The 20241-nt window shown below is 49.8% G+C and overlaps 1 protein-coding gene across 2 annotated transcripts in view; it reads left to right on the forward strand.

Annotated features, from left to right (window-relative positions):
* LOC110528830 (lysine-specific demethylase 6A) overlaps positions 1-20241 on the forward strand; it is a 70009-nt gene that overhangs the window by 31307 nt on the left and 18461 nt on the right. Inside the window, exons 8-20 of one of the 2 annotated variants that reach the window (XM_021610962.3) lie at positions 1505-1539; positions 2141-2234; positions 2362-2587; positions 2937-3156; positions 4001-4135; positions 6347-6478; positions 6655-6732; positions 6823-6930; positions 7107-7472; positions 7682-8466; positions 8693-8822; positions 9023-9128; positions 9873-10078. In XM_021610962.3, the coding sequence (XP_021466637.2) occupies positions 1505-1539; positions 2141-2234; positions 2362-2587; positions 2937-3156; positions 4001-4135; positions 6347-6478; positions 6655-6732; positions 6823-6930; positions 7107-7472; positions 7682-8466; positions 8693-8822; positions 9023-9128; positions 9873-10078 (2621 nt within the window). The remainder of the gene's footprint in view (positions 1-1504; positions 1540-2140; positions 2235-2361; positions 2588-2936; positions 3157-4000; positions 4136-6346; positions 6479-6654; positions 6733-6822; positions 6931-7106; positions 7473-7681; positions 8467-8692; positions 8823-9022; positions 9129-9872; positions 10079-20241) is intronic. The other variant, XM_021610963.3, reaches the window with a different exon arrangement.

Consider the following 20241-nt stretch of genomic DNA (forward strand, 5'->3'; position numbering starts at 1 on the left):
GGTACTTTTATTTTGAAGGCAAACTGCAAATTACGCTATTGTGCCTAATCCTTATTGTGGCTAGCTTAACAACACAAACCGATCTGGTCGAGCTTCAAAAGGCAGATTATTCTAGCTGGCTGCTTATAACGTTAGCTTTGGGCAATGAATTCCATTATCTTGGCGTTAATGGATTTCACCTCGAGTTGTCTCGCTGAAATATTCTTTCTCTTTCAAATGACTGCTCGATCCACACAGCAGACATGGTGGGCTAGGTTAGGAATGCTGTGTTGCGTGTGTTGTGCAAAATTTTACTTGGCGTCATTACGTCATCTACCTACATTATATAGGTATGCACGTCAGCGTTGACATCGGTTTTGCACATCGGCGTTAAACTAGACATCGGGCTGATACCGACGTTGAAATTTTTAGCTAATATCATCCGATTTCGATATGTTCACTGATATATCGTGCATCCCTACTGATAACGAATCCTAATTGCTAAGTTGCCTCATAACTCTGTGTTGTCTGTTCACACTGCTATGCTTTATCTTGGCCAGGTTGCAGTTGTAAATGAGAACTTGTTCTCAACTAGCCTACCTGGTTAAATAAAGGTGGGAGAAAAAAATATTATTATTTTATTTTTTTTACCTTTTAACTAGGCAAGTCAGTTAAGAACAAATTCTTATTTTCAATGACAGTCTAGGAACAGTGGGTTAACTGCTTTATTCAGGGGCGGAACGACAGATTTTTACCTTGTCAGCTCGGGATTCGATCTTGCAACCTTTCGGTTCCTAGTCCAATGCTCTAACCACTAGGCTACCTGTTGCCATGTGACGTGTAGGCCAGTGACAACGCATCTCAATTTAATCTATTTTAAATTTGGGCTGTAATGCAACAAAATGTGGAAAAAGTCAAGGGGTGTGAATACTTTCAGAATGCACTGTAGCTAACCCAACAACTGTAACAATGTATTTGATCAGAGTGAAAGGAGGTGGCGTGGTAGGGTTTATCTAGCATACCGAAAACATTACACTGCATGATATTATTGTTATTTCATTTGGCTTTCTCCCCCTCTACTGGCTCCTATCGCCTGGAACCTGTTACCTAGGAGACCCCCAATTCCCGTCCCGCTGGAGTGTTTCCAATCAGGCACAGGGACAAACACACATATCCTCCCTCTCTTTCTCTCTCTCACACGCGTCCTTTCTATCTCTGTTACACACACACATCCTCTCTCGGTCTTTCTCACACATCAAGGGCAGTCTCACCTCTGTGTATCAGTCTGGTTGGGCTCATTCACTCTGCTCAGAGACACACAGTACTGCTCTACAGACAAGTCAACCTGCTGCCACTGGAGGAGACAGCCTAGCAGCTCATCTGTTCAACACAGTGGATTAACTGCAATCATTTCTGTTTTTACTGGAGTCGTTCCATTTTGACCAGAATTTTGATGCTGAATGTTGGAGTTTTTTTCTGAAGTAGCCAACAATTTGTATTTTTTTGTTGTCCTTCTCTTCCTCAGTTCAGTTCCACATCGCCCATTTGTATGAGATTCAGGTAAGCCTTGTCCTTTTCTTCTTATCTCATTGAATTGTGTTTGTACTGTAGCTACGTGCTTCCCGTTTCAGTAAGTATTCAACAACGCTGTTCAAGAATAAGTTACTTACCCTAAAATATTAACTATACAACTATTCTATGCTAGCTAGCGTTTTATCAGCTAGGCTAATTGAGCCGAGAGAGCCTTGTGTTGTGATCAAATGACCACGCATCATATAAAATGGATTGGTTTCCCTCTCGGCCAGTTCCGTGTGGTTGCCATGGTAACAGGAGTCCCTATCTCTCGTATGCCCGTGTGATTCGTCTTTCACACTGCTTTGGCTTAAGCAGCAGCTCTTAATAATCGGACCATGTTGGCTGACTGACTGCAGTAGCACCACAGGAGTGCAGAGCTGTGGGTCAGTCAGTGTTCTGCTGTGTCAAGAGGACATGGCTGCAGCAGAGTCATTACATCCAGCAGTCTGTTGGGAGTAAAATGTCTCGGTGCAGGCTAGGGACACTGCTTAATCTGTCAAATATGGCACGTCATTTGTTATTCTCACCCTCCTTTTTTCCCTCTCTCTTTCTCCTTCCCTCGCTCTCGTTCTCCCGTTTTCTGCAGAAGAGATACCGGGCTGCCAAAGAGGCGTACGAGACCCTTCTGCAGACAGAGAATCTCCCAGCACAGGTGAAGGCCACTACCCTGCAGCAGCTAGGTAAGACCACACACAGCTGATGAAAAGAAAGACTGGGTCTGGCACTGAATAAATGGATGGATGGGATAATGGCTAGTGATGGAAATGTTGACCTATTGTTCTGTGTTCTCCCCTCCCCCTCTACTAGGCTGGATGCACCACACGGTGGAGCAGCTAGGAGACCGAGCCAACAAGGACAGCTATGCCATCCAGTGTCTGCAGAAATCACTGGAGGCAGACCCCAACTCGGGACAGTCCTGGTACTTCCTGGGCAGGTGCTACTCCAGTATTGGCAAGGTCCAGGATGCGTTCGTCTCCTACAGGCAGTCCATAGACAAATCAGAAGCCAGTGCAGACACTTGGTGTTCAATAGGGTAGGCATTAGACCGTACGTCTTCTCTCTCTCTCTCTCTCTCTCTCTCGATCCGTCTTTGTTTTGCTCTGCTATCACTCTCCCACTCCTCTCCCTCTCACCATCCCATCTCTCCCTCCTTTGTCATTCTTTCTGTCACCCTTTCCACTCCTCTCTCTTTAACCTTTTCCACCCCTTAACACTGTGTCCTCTACTCTTTTTACCACTCACCGGTCTGTCCTCTCTACCCCTCTTTTTCTATATTTAACCTCTCTACCCCTCTTTCTCTGCCTCTTTTTCAATATTCCACCCTCTCCCCATCCCTTTTTCTCCCTGTCCCCCTCTCCTCAATCATTTCCTCTCTTCATTAGTGTTCTGTACCAGCAACAGAACCAGCCCATGGATGCTCTGCAGGCGTACATCTGTGCAGTGCAGCTGGACCACGGCCACGCCGCTGCCTGGATGGACCTGGGCACACTCTACGAGTCCTGCAGCCAGCCGCATGACGCCATAAAGTGCTACATCAACGCCATGCGCAGCAAGGCCTGCTCCAACGCCACTGCGCTCACACAACGCATCAAATGCCTGCAGGTGAGGAGAGGGGGAGAGACTCGGGAGGGAGGTGTTCAGTCCCAAATCAACCCCTAGCTCCCTACCGCTAAGATGGTTAGGGGAGGGGATACTCCTGAGTTCACTGACCACTGGTTGGGTGCTTCTTTTTTCACCTGTTGGAGATCTGAAAGAATTTGGACAGGTGTCAGCAAAGTGGGAATGGTTTAATCTAGCCCTCTTGTTGACTAGGTTGAGTTACCACCATGTTTGCTCCCATCCTTTCAGAACTAAAATGGGTGTTCAGGGGCTAAGAGTTGATTGGACTGGGTGGGAGAGGTCTGAAGACCCACTTTGAATCCCACTGCTGGAGAGACCTATGATCTGAGCTGCTGGGCTACTCAAACTTTACTATTCTGAACTACAGATTGTGGAAACCATTTTCTGAATGCCAGAAGGCAAATCTGTGTGTGTTCACAGTGGAACCTGGCTCCTCCAGTCCCATACCCCATGTCTTGTCCATTTTGATGTAAAAACATTACCCCGCATTCATCTGTATGTATGAATGAGGGAACATTCTCCAGTCACCAGTAATTTGAGCATAATTCCCTGGCATTAAGACATTTGTTTTAATGATTGTGTTGTGTAAATTCATTCAAAGTGCACATATGACCCCCAACTTCCCTGTTTGGTTGACCACTCTACTAAAGACCATAATGGGCAAACATACCGTTATTCCATCCTCAGTAACAGATGGGGCCACTGATAGGCCAAGCTAGTAGCTAACCGGCTACATGAGAGCGACCGTAACAAGACAATAACATTTTGATCGCAAGATCATTTTAAGTCATTAAAATGTTGTTTTCACACGTTTTCCATTCCATAGGCTCAGTTGAGTAACCCCCAGGTCACTAGTCTACAGAGTAAAAGTAAAATGCTTCCTCTTATTGATGAGGCCTGGAGTCTACCAATCCCAGCAGAGCTAACCTCCAGGCAGGGTGGCCTGAACACTGCACCGCAGGTGAGACCAGATAGACCACTCCCCCCACACCCCCACACACAACCCTCTACACACACCACCCCCACCGCCAACGGGCAACACATCACCTGGAGCTTCTCCATGAGTCTTCCTGTGGAGTAACCGATGCCCTAGAGCAGTCATAAGAACCAATTTAACCAAGTTATGCTCACAATCTGGAAAAGTTACAGTGACTGGAAAAACCCCTGGTAAGTCATTCATATAGCTGTACCTGGTGTGGTTTTTAGGTGTAGCTTGTTAAGGCAGCGATCTAGTCATACTGTGGCTTGAGACATGACATGCAAATGTTATGACGTGATTTGCCACAATTTCTTGTTATGACTGCTTAGGGCTTTTGTTATGACTGACAGGATCAAGGGAGGTGTTGCCTATCCCAATCCCCTCCTCCCTTCCCCAATCTCCCTGACACAGCCACAGGCCAACCTCACTACCCACTGTCTATCAGTATCTGTTATCATGGCTTCACAGCTCAAAGATCAATTTGGTTCATTTTAAATTGGTTTAATTTAATTTCTCCATTCAAAAATAATACATTTTAATTGTGACATCCAGTGTATTTACACAATATAAAAATACAATGAAATTTAAATACTCATGTATTTTTTTTACCAGACTAAAAAAAACAACTTGCTATTCCACACTGAAACGATTGTTGAATAGCGGCAAGACGTCAGTTGATTGTCGTTGTGATTGGTGAGGTTGTGCCTCAGTAGAATAGTTCCAGGTTGACATTCTTCCTCTCATTCATCCTGAGGTCATCAGGTGCCTTGCTGCCTCTGAAACCTAGCGATGCCCCCTAGTGTTGCAGTACCATTCATTCACTTTCATTATAGACAACATTAGTTCCTGTGTGTGTGTGTTCGTTGAGTATAATTCTCAGCATCAGACTATACAAACCGAAGCCGTCTTCAGATGTTTGTTTTGGGGAGGAGACGGGAGAGGGTTGTTTTCTTTCACTTGTATTCATAAAAAAAACAGGTTGACATGGTTTCAGGTGTTCTGATTATGACCACAACCCATATTTTCAACAAATCCATTTTCATGTGGAATGGAGGATGACAATTCACACCTGGAGTTGTCTTTTTGAACGTTTTGATGATTTCGTTTTAAGAGCTGCAACTGCCAAGGGCTTAGCGTTGTGGTATGAGCAGGCAAAGCCTTTGTATGGCCAAGCGGCTTTGTTGGCGATAAGGGTAAGGGTCAACGTGAAAGGGTTGACAGTTTGTGATGAGAAATTCCACTCTACCGGTCATCTTCAGGGTATCATTGTAGATTGTTTGTAAAAAATAAAATTGCAGGGAAGAAATATGTATGTGTTTTGAAGTCCCGACATCACCCTCCTGCTTTTGTTCTCCCTCTCTAACTGCCTATCCCTTTATTCTGTCACTTCCTCTCCATCCTTCACGTTGCTACCTGCCCTTTAATTTTCCCTGCGACCCTCTTCTCTTGCTCTCCTTTTATCCCTCCATCTCTGCCTGTGATCTACCCCTTCCTGTCCCTTTCTCTCTTCTCCTGCATCCCTCCTGTGTTTCTGTGATCTACCCCTTCCTGACCCTTTCTCTCTTCTCCTGCATCCCTCCTGTCTGCCTGTGATCTACCCCTTTCTTTCTCTCTTCTCCTGCATCCCTCCTGTCTGCCTGTGATCTACCCCTTCCTGTCCCTTTCTCTCTTCTCCTGCATCCCTCCTGTGTTTCTGTGATCTACCCCTTCCTGTCCCTTTCTCTCTTCTCCTGCATCCCTCCTGTCTGCCTGTGATCTACCCCTTTCTTTCTCTCTTCTCCTGCATCCCTCCTGTCTGCCTGTGATCTACCCCTTCCTGTCCCTTTCTCTCTTCTCCTGCATCCCTCCTGTGTTTCTGTGATCTACCCCTTCCTGTCCCTTTCTCTCTTCTCCTGCATCCCTCCTGTCTGCCTGTGATCTACCCCTTCCTTTCCCTTTCTCTCTTCTCCTGCATCCCTCCTGTCTGCCTGTGATCTACCCCTTCCCGTCCCTTTCTCTCTTCTCCTGCATCCCTCCTGTCTGCCTGTGATCTACCCCTTCCTTTCCCTTTCTCTCTTCTCCTGCATCCCTCCTGTCTTTCTGTGCACTTTACCTCACTGCTTTACCTTCTATCATGTTTTCAACACCCTTCACTGCCCTCCCTTGCAACCCCTTCACTCTCCCTCCTCCTTCTCCTTCCCTCCCTCTCTGTAGGCGTGTAAGCCCCAGCACAGCTCGGAGGGAGGGGGATCGGGCCAGGCTCTGCCCCCACACGTGGGCCCTATGGGCCAGGGGGAGGACCAGTCCAGCCCTGCCAAGAGGAGGAGGGCCTCCAGCCCAGCCAAGGTATATTACACTATATTCAGATGGAGGTCTGATGTGTTTTTGTGGAACAGACATCAGGTAGCATAGGAAATCGTGTAAGCAGTATGTTACAATACCACTTGCATCCATTTAAATATTTTAGCTTGGCTGAAGATAAGGAATCTCTCACTCCTAACTCTCAAACACTCCTTTTGCAGAGCCAGCCAGATTCCTGGGCTAGTAACTCGGCACAGCAGCCAGTCCCCAACTGGTACCTGTCACCACAGAAACTACAGGTAAACACACACTTTACACACCCTGCGTCCCCCTGCTGATTCCGTCTCTACACATACACACACTAATCTGTACGTCCTCGGTGCTCCCAGCTCCTGGACCAGTTGAGGAGTAACCGGGCCAGTCTGAAGCCCCTACAGCTGCAGATGCTGGAGCAGCTGGAGGCACAACTCAACCTAATGCAGCAGCACCAGCAGCAGGTACACACACACTTATTACCCCCAGATGTTTACCTGATGGCCTGCAAGCAGTATACTGTATGTCCCTTCTAATTATTCTAATGTAGAGTAATATATTGACTAATTCATGTTAATCCACTGAAAGTGCTGTTGTTAATTAGACTAAACCCTGATGTTGTGATTATGTTGTTCTACAGATGAGACAGAATGCATCTGGACAGCTGCGTCCCTCCCTCCCCAACGGCCCCTCAGCTACCAACTCTCTTCCCCCCCCTCACTCTAGCCTGCCCCTCTCCCGGCCCCACCTGGCCCCTCAGGGTTCGTTGCGGCCTCCCTGCCCCCCTCGACCACTGGCCAACGGGCCTCTGGCAGGCGGGACACCACACGGACACTCTGACACACTTTCTGTGGGCAATAATAATAATGATGATGACCCGGTGGCAGCCACAGGACCCAACGGAGACGTGCCTTACCTGCAGCCCGGCGCACTACTACCTCACACCTGCACAAGCACCCAATCACAGGACACAGCGCGCCGGGCCCTGCACCTAAACTCCACTCAGGTAGGACTCTACCTGTTCACTCTATTCAGGTCTATGTGAAGCTCATATAGGCTCTGAGTGAACTGCTATTCTTTTCTGTGCTAATTCTTGCTTAGTTATCTCAGATGTTCCTTAGTAAGGAGAGAACTAGACCTACTGAATGTTGTTTAGCTATAGTCCTTATTCTGATCTAACAGTGGGGTTCCCTCCCTGCTCCCCTCTCTCTACAGGGGCTTCAGAAGGGTTCCGCTCCACATTGGGCGGGTCCTAATGGGGATGGGTCTCTCTCCTCCTCTGGGGGATCAACCCACCCCCTCTCGCACCCACAGACGCCCCACAATCAGGTTGGACATTCCGCCGCCCCGTCGCCGCGGCAACAGGCTCTCAACCACCTCCCGTCCCCCCCTTCTCCCCATCACTCTGCTACCTCAGGTGGAGCACCCGGCACCCCTGCTACCAAAGAGAGCACGGCCCTCGGCAACGGCCCCGCAGCCACGGCAACAAAGGGGCCTGGGGAGACGACAACGGCCAATAGCACTGCCGCGGCGGAAAGCTTATCCAATCACGTACAGTCGGCAGCGGGAGACGGCGGGACGAGCAACCAGTCCCCTCACCACAGCTCAGACAATCCTAAGGGGGGCGACCCCACCACCTCCGCCCCCCACAAGAAGATCAACAACATCCACCCGGCCGTCTCCTCGGCCGCTTCCTCCCCCATCTCTGCAATGTCCACCGCAACCCCCTCGCCCAAATCCACCGAGCCCGGCCAGACGACGGGCCCGCACGGCCTCAACAGCCCCTCCACCACCACCGCAACATTATCATCAGCCGGACCCGCCACCGTCGTCAATGGCAACGGCAAGGGGGGCATCTCCGAGGACTCCCAGAGCCCGTTGAAGGCGGACCCCCCTGCCACATGTCGCAGACCCACGCCACCCCATGCCCGCACCCCCCCATCATCCTCTTCCTCCGTGTCCATCTACCCCTCCTCCACTGATGTGCTCAAGGCCTGCAGGTTAGACTGGGGGGACCCTGTACCAGTTCTTATTGGGCTGTAGGAAATTTGATGGTCTCCCTCTTTTGGGAAGAGTATTGCATTGTAGTATTGCATTTGTTGGTAGAGGGAACTGTCAGAGCAGAGATTATACTGTAAAATCAAGAGGCTAATCTTGTATGTACCTTTTTCTCTCTTTGTCTGTCTCTCTCTTTGTCTCTCCTTTCCCTGTTTTTCTCTCTTTCAGAAACCTGGGGAAGAACGGTTTGTCTAGCAGCAGTATACTGCTGGATAAGTGTCCCCCTCCTCGCCTGCCCCCTCCTCCCTCCCCAGTCCTGCCCAAGGACAAACTCAACCCCCCCACACCAAGCATCTATGTGAGTATGGAAGAAAGACTTCGTCATAGTATAATAATGAAAGGGGAATGTTTTAGTCAATGTGATTCTGATGCGAATCTTGCAAATGTATATACACTCAACATTCAAAGGTGGTGTTTTGAAGACGTGAGATATATATTTTCAATTGAAATAATATTGAATGTCCTTTTTAAAAATGTTATTGTGTATTTGATCCCCAGCTGGAGAATAAGAGGGATGCCTTCTTCCCTCCGCTGCACCAGTTCTGCACAAACCCCTCCAACCCTGTCACCGTCATCAGAGGGCTGGCCGGGGCGCTCAAACTGGGTGAGTCTACCATTTATACTGCCACCTGCTGGTTAGGACTGTCATTACAATACCCGGTTTTGCCTTTTCTCATTTGGGTAAAAGTCCTTCCACCACCCTCTCTCCCCAGTGACCTTGAAACCGATAAGTGGTGGAGGAGATGTTCATTTGTTAGTAGGTGAACGGATGAGTCCAGCAACCTCAATAGCCATCTTTCATCAACTGCTGCTCCCGAGTGGCGCAGCAGTCTAAGGCACTGCTTCTCAGTGCTAGAGGCGTCACTACAGAACCTGGTTCGATTCCAGACTGATCACGACCGGCCGTGATTGGGAGTCCCGTAGGGCCCAGCGGGTTAGGGTTTGGCTGGGGGTAGGCCTTTATTGTAAATAAAAATGTGTTCTTAACTGACTTGCCTAGTAAAAATAAAATGAGTAAATGGTTATAAGTATCCTACCTGATTCCTTCGAAGAGCTTTAAAACCCTCCCTCTCTTTGCCGCCTCTCCTCAATTACCTTTGACCCTTTTCAAAAGGAGGCGAGAGAGGACGCAGGAGTTGAACCAATTCAATTGAGAAATGCCCCATGAAGGAGTCCTTGGTGCCGACCATTAACTTTGATGTTGCACTTATGCAAGCCCCAATGCAGCTTGAGCATTAGCAGGTTTCCAGGCCCTTTATTTGAGTGAGTGCCCGCTTCTACCCCTTGTTCACTCTTTCTCTCGCTCTCTTTTTCATAACCATCTCCTACCTCTTTCCCCCTCTCTCAGACCTGGGTCTGTTCTCTACTAAGACCCTAGTGGAGGCTAACCCAGACCATCTGGTTGAGTGTCGTACCCAGCTGTCTCAGCCCGCTGACGAGAACTGGGACCTGAGTGGTACCAAGAAGATGTGGCGCTGCGAGAGCGGCCGAGCTCACACCACCATCGCCAAATATGCCCAGTACCAGGCTGCCTCCTTCCAGGAGTCACTACGGGTTAGTAGAGGGAGATGCATACATACATACACACACACCCACCCAGGGTTTCCGTTAGGAAAATGTGGCGCTGGAGAACGTGAATGGAAAGATTTAAATTTACCGGATCCATATGCATTGGGTGCGTAGTCCAGTAAGGCATCCACCCACCGTGCTCAGAATGACAGAAATCACATGTATATTATGGTAATGCAGCTTAACAGAACAGGCATCTCCTGTAATGAAGCAGACAATAAAACATAATTCTCAAACATTTGCCAAAATCCAATTTGTTGGGAAACACAGGTCACCTGGTAGCAGTTGGGAAACACAGGTCACCTGGTAGCAGTTGGGAAACACAGGTCACCTGGTAGCAGTTGGGAAACACAGGTCACCTGGTAGCAGTTGGGAAACACAGGTCACCTGGTAGCAGTTGGGAAACACAGGTCACCTGGTAGCAGTTGGGAAACACAGGTCACCTGGTAGCAGTTCCATACGTGACCGATGAAAGTCTGTTAGAAACGAGGGGGAATCTAGAGGCAACAACTAGGATGGGTTATGACTAGGATGGTGCCTTGGCTTCTTGACACCTAAAGAAAGTTGATCTGAAAACCAATAGAACAGCATAGTGGTGGGTCCAACATGTAATAAAATGTCTGTAATCATTCAAAATACTTCAAAGCATTACTTGGCCACAGAGGGATCAAGGATCATTAGCTTATTTTTGTACTTTTTTTTTTTAAAGACACCGTATCGGGCTACTTATTTTTTATTTATTTTTTTTACCCCTTTTTTTCACAACCCAACCAAGCCGCACTGCTTCTTAACACAGCGCGCATCCAACCCGGAAGCCAGCTGCACCAATGTGTCGGAGGAAACACCGTGCACCTGGCAACCTTGGTTAGCACGCACTGCGCCCGGCCCGCCACAGGAGTCGCTGGTGCGCGATGACACAAGGATATCCCTACCGGCCTAACCCGGACGACGCTAGGCCAATTGTGCGTCGCCCCACCTCTCGGTCGCGGCCGGTTACGACAGAGCCTGGGCGCGAACCCAGAGTCTCTGGTGGCACAGCTGGCGCTGCAGTACAGCACCCTTAACCACTGTGCCACCCGGGAGGCTATCATTAGCTTATTTTGACAAAAATATCTGATTGTTTCAAATCACAAGCTTCTAGGCCTATGCCTATTCGGGGAGCCCGTAATGTGGGCAACGCCCGTGGCAGTGAGCCTCTGAGTTGTGGCTGTCAGTAGAAAAACATCTCAAATATGAAGATAATGTGTGTTGAGTATAATTTTAAATGTTTAGACAAGAATGGGAGGGGTGTGTGGCGAAGATAGAGGCGAGTCGCTCTCCAGAATGACTCGGCTCTTTCCTGCCAAATCTTATGCATTCATTGTTTCATTGTGTGAATATTTCTTTTTTTATCAATTCCCCATTACATACAGTACCAGTCAAAGTTTGGCAACAGCTACTCATTCAAGGGTTTTAATTTTCCAGTTTTTGACATTGTAGAATAATAGTGAAGACATCAAAACTATGAAATAACACACATGGAATCATGTAGTAACCAGAAAAGTGTTAGAAGAATCTCAAATATTTTAATTAAAGTAACCATCCATTGCCTTGATGAGTCGTGGTATTCAGTCGTGGTATTCCATCACCAGTAGTAAATGTACCGTTAATCCCTGTCATTTGGTAACATTGTTTTATGGTATTGTGTATATTAGGGCTGGACGATATGGCCAAAATGTCATATCCTGATAACAATACACATCACGATATAGCACATTTTCTGTAAATTCAATTTAGAAATAGTTTTTTGGGTCTCATCTGTAGACTCTCTCCGTACTGTTTCACATGATTCTTGCGTAGGTGGTAAAAGAGGTTAGTGGTGTTTGAGCCTGTTGTCGGGACCGGCCTGTTTCACATGGTAAAGGAGGCTAGTGGTGTTTGAGCCTGTTGTCGGGACCGGCCTGTTCCACATGGTAAAGGAGGTTAGTGGTGTTTGAGCCTGTTGTCGGGACCGGCCTGTTCCACATGGTAAAGGAGGTTAGTGGTGTTTGAGCCTGTTGTCGGGACCGTCCTGTTTCACATGGTAAAGGAGGTTAGTGGTGTTTGAGCCTGTTGGAGGGACCAGCCTGTTTCACATGGTAAAGGAGGTTAGTGGTGTTTGAGCCTGTTGTCGGGACCGGCCTGTTTCACATGGTAAAGGAGGCTAGTGGTGTTTGAGCCTGTTGTCGGGACCGGCCTGTTCCACATGGTAAAGGAGGTTAGTGGTGTTTGAGCCTGTTGGAGGGACCAGCCTGTTTCACATGGTAAAGGAGGTTAGTGGTGTTTGAGCCTGTTGTCGGGACCGGCCTGTTCCACATGGTAAAGGAGGTTAGTGGTGTTTGAGCCTGTTGGAGGGACCAGCCTGTTTCACATGGTAAAGGAGGTTAGTGGTGTTTGAGCCTGTTGGAGGGACCGACCTGTTTCACATGGTAAAGGAGGCTAGTGGTGTTTGAGCCTGTTGTCGGGACCGGCCTGTTTCACATGGTAAAGGAGGTTAGTGGTGTTTGAGCCTGTTGGAGGGACCAGCCTGTTTCACATGGTAAAGGAGGCTAGTGGTGTTTGAGCCTGTTGGAGGGACCGTCCTGTTCCACATGGTAAAGGAGGTTAGTGGTGTTTGAGCCTGTTGTCGGGACCGACCTGTTTCACATGGTAAAGGAGGCTAGTGGTGTTTGAGCCTGTTGGAGGGACCGTCCTGTTCCACATGGTAAAGGAGGTTAGTGGTGTTTGAGCCTGTTGTCGGGACCGGCCTGTTTCACATGGTAAAGGAGGTTAGTGGTGTTTGAGCCTGTTGTCGGGACCGTACTGTTCCACATGGTAAAGGAGGCTAGTGGTGTTTGAGCCTGTTGGAGGGACCGTCCTGTTCCACATGGTAAAGGAGGTTAGTGGTGTTTGAGCCTGTTGTCGGGACCGACCTGTTTCACATGGTAAAGGAGGCTAGTGGTGTTTGAGCCTGTTGGAGGGACCGTCCTGTTCCACATGGTAAAGGAGGTTAGTGGTGTTTGAGCCTGTTGTCGGGACCGTACTGTTCCACATGGTAAAGGAGGCTAGTGGTGTTTGAGCCTGTTGGAGGGACCAGCCTGTTCCACATGGTAAAGGAGGTTAGTGGTGTTTGAGCCTGTTGTCGGGACCAGCCTGTTTCACATGGTAAAGGAGGTTAGTGGTGTTTGAGCCTGTTGGAGGGACCGACCTGTTTCACATGGTAAAGGAGGCTAGTGGTGTTTGAGCCTGTTGTCGGGACCGGCCTGTTTCACATGGTAAAGGAGGTTAGTGGTGTTTGAGCCTGTTGGAGGGACCAGCCTGTTTCACATGGTAAAGGAGGCTAGTGGTGTTTGAGCCTGTTGGAGGGACCGTCCTGTTCCACATGGTAAAGGAGGTTAGTGGTGTTTGAGCCTGTTGTCGGGACCGGCCTGTTTCACATGGTAAAGGAGGTTAGTGGTGTTTGAGCCTGTTGTCGGGACCGTACTGTTCCACATGGTAAAGGAGGCTAGTGGTGTTTGAGCCTGTTGGAGGGACCGTCCTGTTCCACATGGTAAAGGAGGTTAGTGGTGTTTGAGCCTGTTGTCGGGACCGACCTGTTTCACATGGTAAAGGAGGCTAGTGGTGTTTGAGCCTGTTGTCGGGACCGTACTGTTCCACATGGTAAAGGAGGCTAGTGGTGTTTGAGCCTGTTGGAGGGACCGTCCTGTTCCACATGGTAAAGGAGGTTAGTGGTGTTTGAGCCTGTTGTCGGGACCGACCTGTTTCACATGGTAAAGGAGGCTAGTGGTGTTTGAGCCTGTTGGAGGGACCGTCCTGTTCCACATGGTAAAGGAGGTTAGTGGTGTTTGAGCCTGTTGTCGGGACCGACCTGTTTCACATGGTAAAGGAGGTTAGTGGTGTTTGAGCCTGTTGTCGGGACCGGCCTGTTTCACATGGTAAAGGAGGTTAGTGGTGTTTGAGCCTGTTGTCGGGACCGTACTGTTCCACATGGTAAAGGAGGTTAGTGGTGTTTGAGCCTGTTGGAGGGACCAGCCTGTTCCACATGGTAAAGGAGGCTAGTGGTGTTTGAGCCTGTTGGAGGGACCGACCTGTTTCACATGGTAAAGGAGGTTAGTGGTGTTTGAGCCTGTTGTCGGGACCGACCTGTTTCACATGGTAAAGGAGGCTAGTGGTGTTTGAGCCTGTTGTCGGGACCGTCCTGTTCCACATGGTAAAGGAGGTTAGTGGTGTTTGAGCCTGTTGTCGGGACCGGCCTGTTTCACATGGTAAAGGAGGTTATTGGTGTTTGAGCCTGTTGTCGGGACCGTACTGTTCCACATGGTAAAGGAGGTTAGTGGTGTTTGAGCCTGTTGGAGGGACCAGCCTGTTCCACATGGTAAAGGAGGCTAGTGGTGTTTGAGCCTGTTGTCGGGACCGTACTGTTCCACATGGTAAAGGAGGCTAGTGGTGTTTGAGCCTGTTGGAGGGACCGTCCTGTTCCACATGGTAAAGGAGGTTAGTGGTGTTTGAGCCTGTTGTCGGGACCGACCTGTTTCACATGGTAAAGGAGGCTAGTGGTGTTTGAGCCTGTTGGAGGGACCGTCCTGTTCCACATGGTAAAGGAGGTTAGTGGTGTTTGAGCCTGTTGTCGGGACCGTACTGTTCCACATGGTAAAGGAGGCTAGTGGTGTTTGAGCCTGTTGGAGGGACCAGCCTGTTCCACATGGTAAAGGAGGTTAGTGGTGTTTGAGCCTGTTGTCGGGACCAGCCTGTTTCACATGGTAAAGGAGGTTAGTGGTGTTTGAGCCTGTTGGAGGGACCGGCCTGTTCCACATGGTAAAGGAGGTTAGTGGTGTTTGAGCCTGTTGTCGGGACCAGCCTGTTTCACATGGTAAAGGAGGTTAGTGGTGTTTGAGCCTGTTGTCGGGACCGGCCTGTTTCACATGGTAAAGGAGGCTAGTGGTGTTTGAGCCTGTTGTCGGGACCGGCCTGTTCCACATGGTAAAGGAGGTTAGTGGTGTTTGAGCCTGTTGGAGGGACCAGCCTGTTTCACATGGTAAAGGAGGTTAGTGGTGTTTGAGCCTGTTGTCGGGACCGGCCTGTTCCACATGGTAAAGGAGGTTAGTGGTGTTTGAGCCTGTTGGAGGGACCAGCCTGTTTCACATGGTAAAGGAGGTTAGTGGTGTTTGAGCCTGTTGGAGGGACCGACCTGTTTCACATGGTAAAGGAGGCTAGTGGTGTTTGAGCCTGTTGTCGGGACCGGCCTGTTTCACATGGTAAAGGAGGTTAGTGGTGTTTGAGCCTGTTGGAGGGACCAGCCTGTTTCACATGGTAAAGGAGGCTAGTGGTGTTTGAGCCTGTTGGAGGGACCGTCCTGTTCCACATGGTAAAGGAGGTTAGTGGTGTTTGAGCCTGTTGTCGGGACCGGCCTGTTTCACATGGTAAAGGAGGTTAGTGGTGTTTGAGCCTGTTGTCGGGAACGTACTGTTCCACATGGTAAAGGAGGCTAGTGGTGTTTGAGCCTGTTGGAGGGACCGTCCTGTTCCACATGGTAAAGGAGGTTAGTGGTGTTTGAGCCTGTTGTCGGGACCGACCTGTTTCACATGGTAAAGGAGGCTAGTGGTGTTTGAGCCTGTTGGAGGGACCGTCCTGTTCCACATGGTAAAGGAGGTTAGTGGTGTTTTAGCCTGTTGTCGGGACCGTACTGTTCCACATGGTAAAGGAGGCTAGTGGTGTTTGAGCCTGTTGGAGGGACCAGCCTGTTCCACATGGTAAAGGAGGTTAGTGGTGTTTGAGCCTGTTGTCGGGACCAGCCTGTTTCACATGGTAAAGGAGGTTAGTGGTGTTTGAGCCTGTTGGAGGGACCGGCCTGTTCCACATGGTAAAGGAGGTTATTGGTGTTTGAGCCTGTTGTCGGGACCAGCCTGTTTCACATGGTAAAGGAGGTTAGTGGTGTTTGAGCCTGTTGTCGGGACCAGCCTGTTTCACATGGTAAAGGAGGCTAGTGGTGTTTGAGCCTGTTGGAGGGACCGTCCTGTTCCACATGGTAAAGGAGGTTAGTGGTGTTTGAGCCTGTTGTCGGGACCGTACTGTTCCACATGGTAAAGGAGGTTAGTGGTGTTTGAGCCTGTTGTCGGGACCAGCCTGTTTCACATGGTAAAGGAGGTTAGTGGTGTTTGAGCCTGTTGTCGGGACCAGCCTGTTTCACATGGTAAAGGAGGTTAGTGGTGTTTGAGCCTGTTGGAGGGACCGGCCTGTTCCACATGGTAAAGGAGGTTAGTGGTGTTTGAGCCTGTTGTCGGGACCGATCTGTTTCACATGGTAAAGGAGGTTAGTGGTGTTTGAGCCTGTTGTCGGGACCAGCCTGTTCCACATGGTAAAGGAGGTTAGTGGTGTTTGAGCCTGTTGTCGGGACCAGCCTGTTTCACATGGTAAAGGAGGCTAGTGGTGTTTGAGCCTGTTGGAGGGACCGGCCTGTTCCACATGGTAAAGGAGGTTAGTGGTGTTTGAGCCTGTTGTCGGGACCGTCCTGTTTCACATGGTAAAGGAGGTTAGTGGTGTTTGAGCCTGTTGTCGGGACCAGCCTGTTTCACATGGTAAAGGAGGTTAGTGGTGTTTGAGCCTGTTGGAGGGACCGGCCTGTTCCACATGGTAAAGGAGGTTAGTGGTGTTTGAGCCTGTTGGAGGGACCGGCCTGTTTCACATGGTAAAGGAGGTTAGTGGTGTTTGAGCCTGTTGGAGGGACCGACCTGTTTCACATGGTAAAGGAGGCTAGTGGTGTTTGAGCCTGTTGTCGGGACCGGCCTGTTTCACATGGTAAAGGAGGTTAGTGGTGTTTGAGCCTGTTGGAGGGACCGACCTGTTTCACATGGTAAAGGAGGCTAGTGGTGTTTGAGCCTGTTGTCGGGACCGACCTGTTTCACATGGTAAAGGAGGCTAGTGGTGTTTGAGCCTGTTGTCGGGACCGTCCTGTTCCACATGGTAAAGGAGGTTAGTGGTGTTTGAGCCTGTTGGAGGGACCAGCCTGTTCCACATGGTAAAGGAGGCTAGTGGTGTTTGAGCCTGTTGTCGGGACCGACCTGTTTCACATGGTAAAGGAGGCTAGTGGTGTTTGAGCCTGTTGTCGGGACCGTCCTGTTCCACATGGTAAAGGAGGTTAGTGGTGTTTGAGCCTGTTGTCGGGACCGGCCTGTTTCACATGGTAAAGGAGGTTAGTGGTGTTTGAGCCTGTTGTCGGGACCGTACTGTTCCACATGGTAAAGGAGGTTAGTGGTGTTTGAGCCTGTTGGAGGGACCAGCCTGTTCCACATGGTAAAGGAGGCTAGTGGTGTTTGAGCCTGTTGGAGGGACCGACCTGTTTCACATGGTAAAGGAGGTTAGTGGTGTTTGAGCCTGTTGTCGGGACCGACCTGTTTCACATGGTAAAGGAGGCTAGTGGTGTTTGAGCCTGTTGTCGGGACCGTCCTGTTCCACATGGTAAAGGAGGTTAGTGGTGTTTGAGCCTGTTGTCGGGACCGGCCTGTTTCACATGGTAAAGGAGGTTATTGGTGTTTGAGCCTGTTGTCGGGACCGTACTGTTCCACATGGTAAAGGAGGTTAGTGGTGTTTGAGCCTGTTGGAGGGACCAGCCTGTTCCACATGGTAAAGGAGGCTAGTGGTGTTTGAGCCTGTTGGAGGGACCGACCTGTTTCACATGGTAAAGGAGGTTAGTGGTGTTTGAGCCTGTTGGAGGGACCAGCCTGTTTCACATGGTAAAGGAGGTTAGTGGTGTTTGAGCCTGTTGTCGGGACCGGCCTGTTTCACATGGTAAAGGAGGTTAGTGGTGTTTGAGCCTGTTGTCGGGACCAGCCTGTTTCACATGGTAAAGGAGGTTAGTGGTGTTTGAGCCTGTTGTCGGGACCGGCCTGTTTCACATGGTAAAGGAGGTTAGTGGTGTTTGAGCCTGTTGTCGGGACCGGCCTGTTTCACATGGTAAAGGAGGTTAGTGGTGTTTGAGCCTGTTGTCGGGACCGGCCTGTTCCACATGGTAAAGGAGGTTAGTGGTGTTTGAGCCTGTTGGAGGGACCAGCCTGTTCCACATGGTAAAGGAGGTTAGTGGTGTTTGAGCCTGTTAGAGGGACCAGCCTGTTCCACATGGTAAAGGAGGTTAGTGGTGTTTGAGCCTGTTGTCGGGACCAGCCTGTTTCACATGGTAAAGGAGGTTAGTGGTGTTTGAGCCTGTTGTCGGGACCGTACTGTTTCACATGGTAAAGGAGGTTAGTGGTGTTTGAGCCTGTTGTCGGGACCGGCCTGTTCCACATGGTAAAGGAGGTTAGTGGTGTTTGAGCCTGTTGTCGGGACCGGCCTGTTCCACATGGTAAAGGAGGTTAGTGGTGTTTGAGCCTGTTGTCGGGACCGACCTGTTTCACATGGTAAAGGAGGCTAGTGGTGTTTGAGCCTGTTGTCGGGACCAGCCTGTTTCACATGGTAAAGGAGGTTAGTGGTGTTTGAGCCTGTTGTCGGGACCGGCCTGTTTCACATGGTAAAGGAGGTTAGTGGTGTTTGAGCCTGTTGTCGGGACCGGCCTGTTCCACATGGTAAAGGAGGTTAGTGGTGTTTGAGCCTGTTGTCGGGACCGTCCTGTTCCACATGGTAAAGGAGGTTAGTGGTGTTTGAGCCTGTTGTCGGGACCGGCCTGTTTCACATGGTAAAGGAGGTTAGTGGTGTTTGAGCCTGTTGTCGGGACCGTACTGTTTCACATGGTAAAGGAGGTTAGTGGTGTTTGAGCCTGTTGTCGGGACCGGCCTGTTCCACATGGTAAAGGAGGTTAGTGGTGTTTGAGCCTGTTGTCGGGACCGGCCTGTTTCACATGGTAAAGGAGGTTAGTGGTGTTTGAGCCTGTTGTCGGGACCGTCCTGTTTCACATGGTAAAGGAGGTTAGTGGTGTTTGAGCCTGTTGTCGGGACCGGCCTGTTTCACATGGTAAAGGAGGTTAGTGGTGTTTGAGCCTGTTGTCGGGACCAGCCTGTTTCACATGGTAAAGGAGGTTAGTGGTGTTTGAGCCTGTTGTCGGGACCGTCCTGTTTCACATGGTAAAGGAGGTTAGTGGTGTTTGAGCCTGTTGTCGGGACCGGCCTGTTTCACATGGTAAAGGAGGTTAGTGGTGTTTGAGCCTGTTGTCGGGACCAGCCTGTTCCACATGGTAAAGGAGGTTAGTGGTGTTTGAGCCTGTTGTCGGGACCGTCCTGTTTCACATGGTAAAGGAGGTTAGTGGTGTTTGAGCCTGTTGTCGGGACCAGCCTGTTCCACATGGTAAAGGAGGTTAGTGGTGTTTGAGCCTGTTGTCGGGACCGTACTGTTCCACATGGTAAAGGAGGTTAGTGGTGTTTGAGCCTGTTGTCGGGACCAGCCTGTTCCACATGGTAAAGGAGGCTAGTGGTGTTTGAGCCTGTTGTCGGGACCGTACTGTTCCACGTGGTAAAGGAGGTTAGTGGTGTTTGAGCCTGTTGTCGGGACCAGCCTGTTTCACATGGTAAAGGAGGTTAGTGGTGTTTGAGCCTGTTGTCGGGACCAGCCTGTTCCACATGGTAAAGGAGGTTAGTGGTGTTTGAGCCTGTTGTCGGGACCAGCCTGTTCCACATGGTAAAGGAGGTTAGTGGTGTTTGAGCCTGTTGTCGGGACCAGCCTGTTCCACATGGTAAAGGAGGTTAGTGGTGTTTGAGCCTGTTGTCGGGACCGGCCTGTTCCACATGGTAAAGGAGGTTAGTGGTGTTTGAGCCTGTTGTCGGGACCGACCTGTTTCACATGGTAAAGGAGGCTAGTGGTGTTTGAGCCTGTTGTCGGGACCAGCCTGTTTCACATGGTAAAGGAGGTTAGTGGTGTTTGAGCCTGTTGTCGGGACCGGCCTGTTTCACATGGTAAAGGAGGTTAGTGGTGTTTGAGCCTGTTGTCGGGACCGGCCTGTTCCACATGGTAAAGGAGGTTAGTGGTGTTTGAGCCTGTTGTCGGGACCGTCCTGTTCCACATGGTAAAGGAGGTTAGTGGTGTTTGAGCCTGTTGTCGGGACCGGCCTGTTTCACATGGTAAAGGAGGTTAGTGGTGTTTGAGCCTGTTGTCGGGACCGTACTGTTTCACATGGTAAAGGAGGTTAGTGGTGTTTGAGCCTGTTGTCGGGACCGGCCTGTTCCACATGG

This window comes from Oncorhynchus mykiss, chromosome 7, assembly GCF_057628025.1.
Source record: "Oncorhynchus mykiss isolate SJ-2025 chromosome 7, ASM5762802v1, whole genome shotgun sequence".
NCBI classification, from domain to species: Eukaryota; Metazoa; Chordata; class Actinopteri; order Salmoniformes; family Salmonidae; genus Oncorhynchus; species Oncorhynchus mykiss.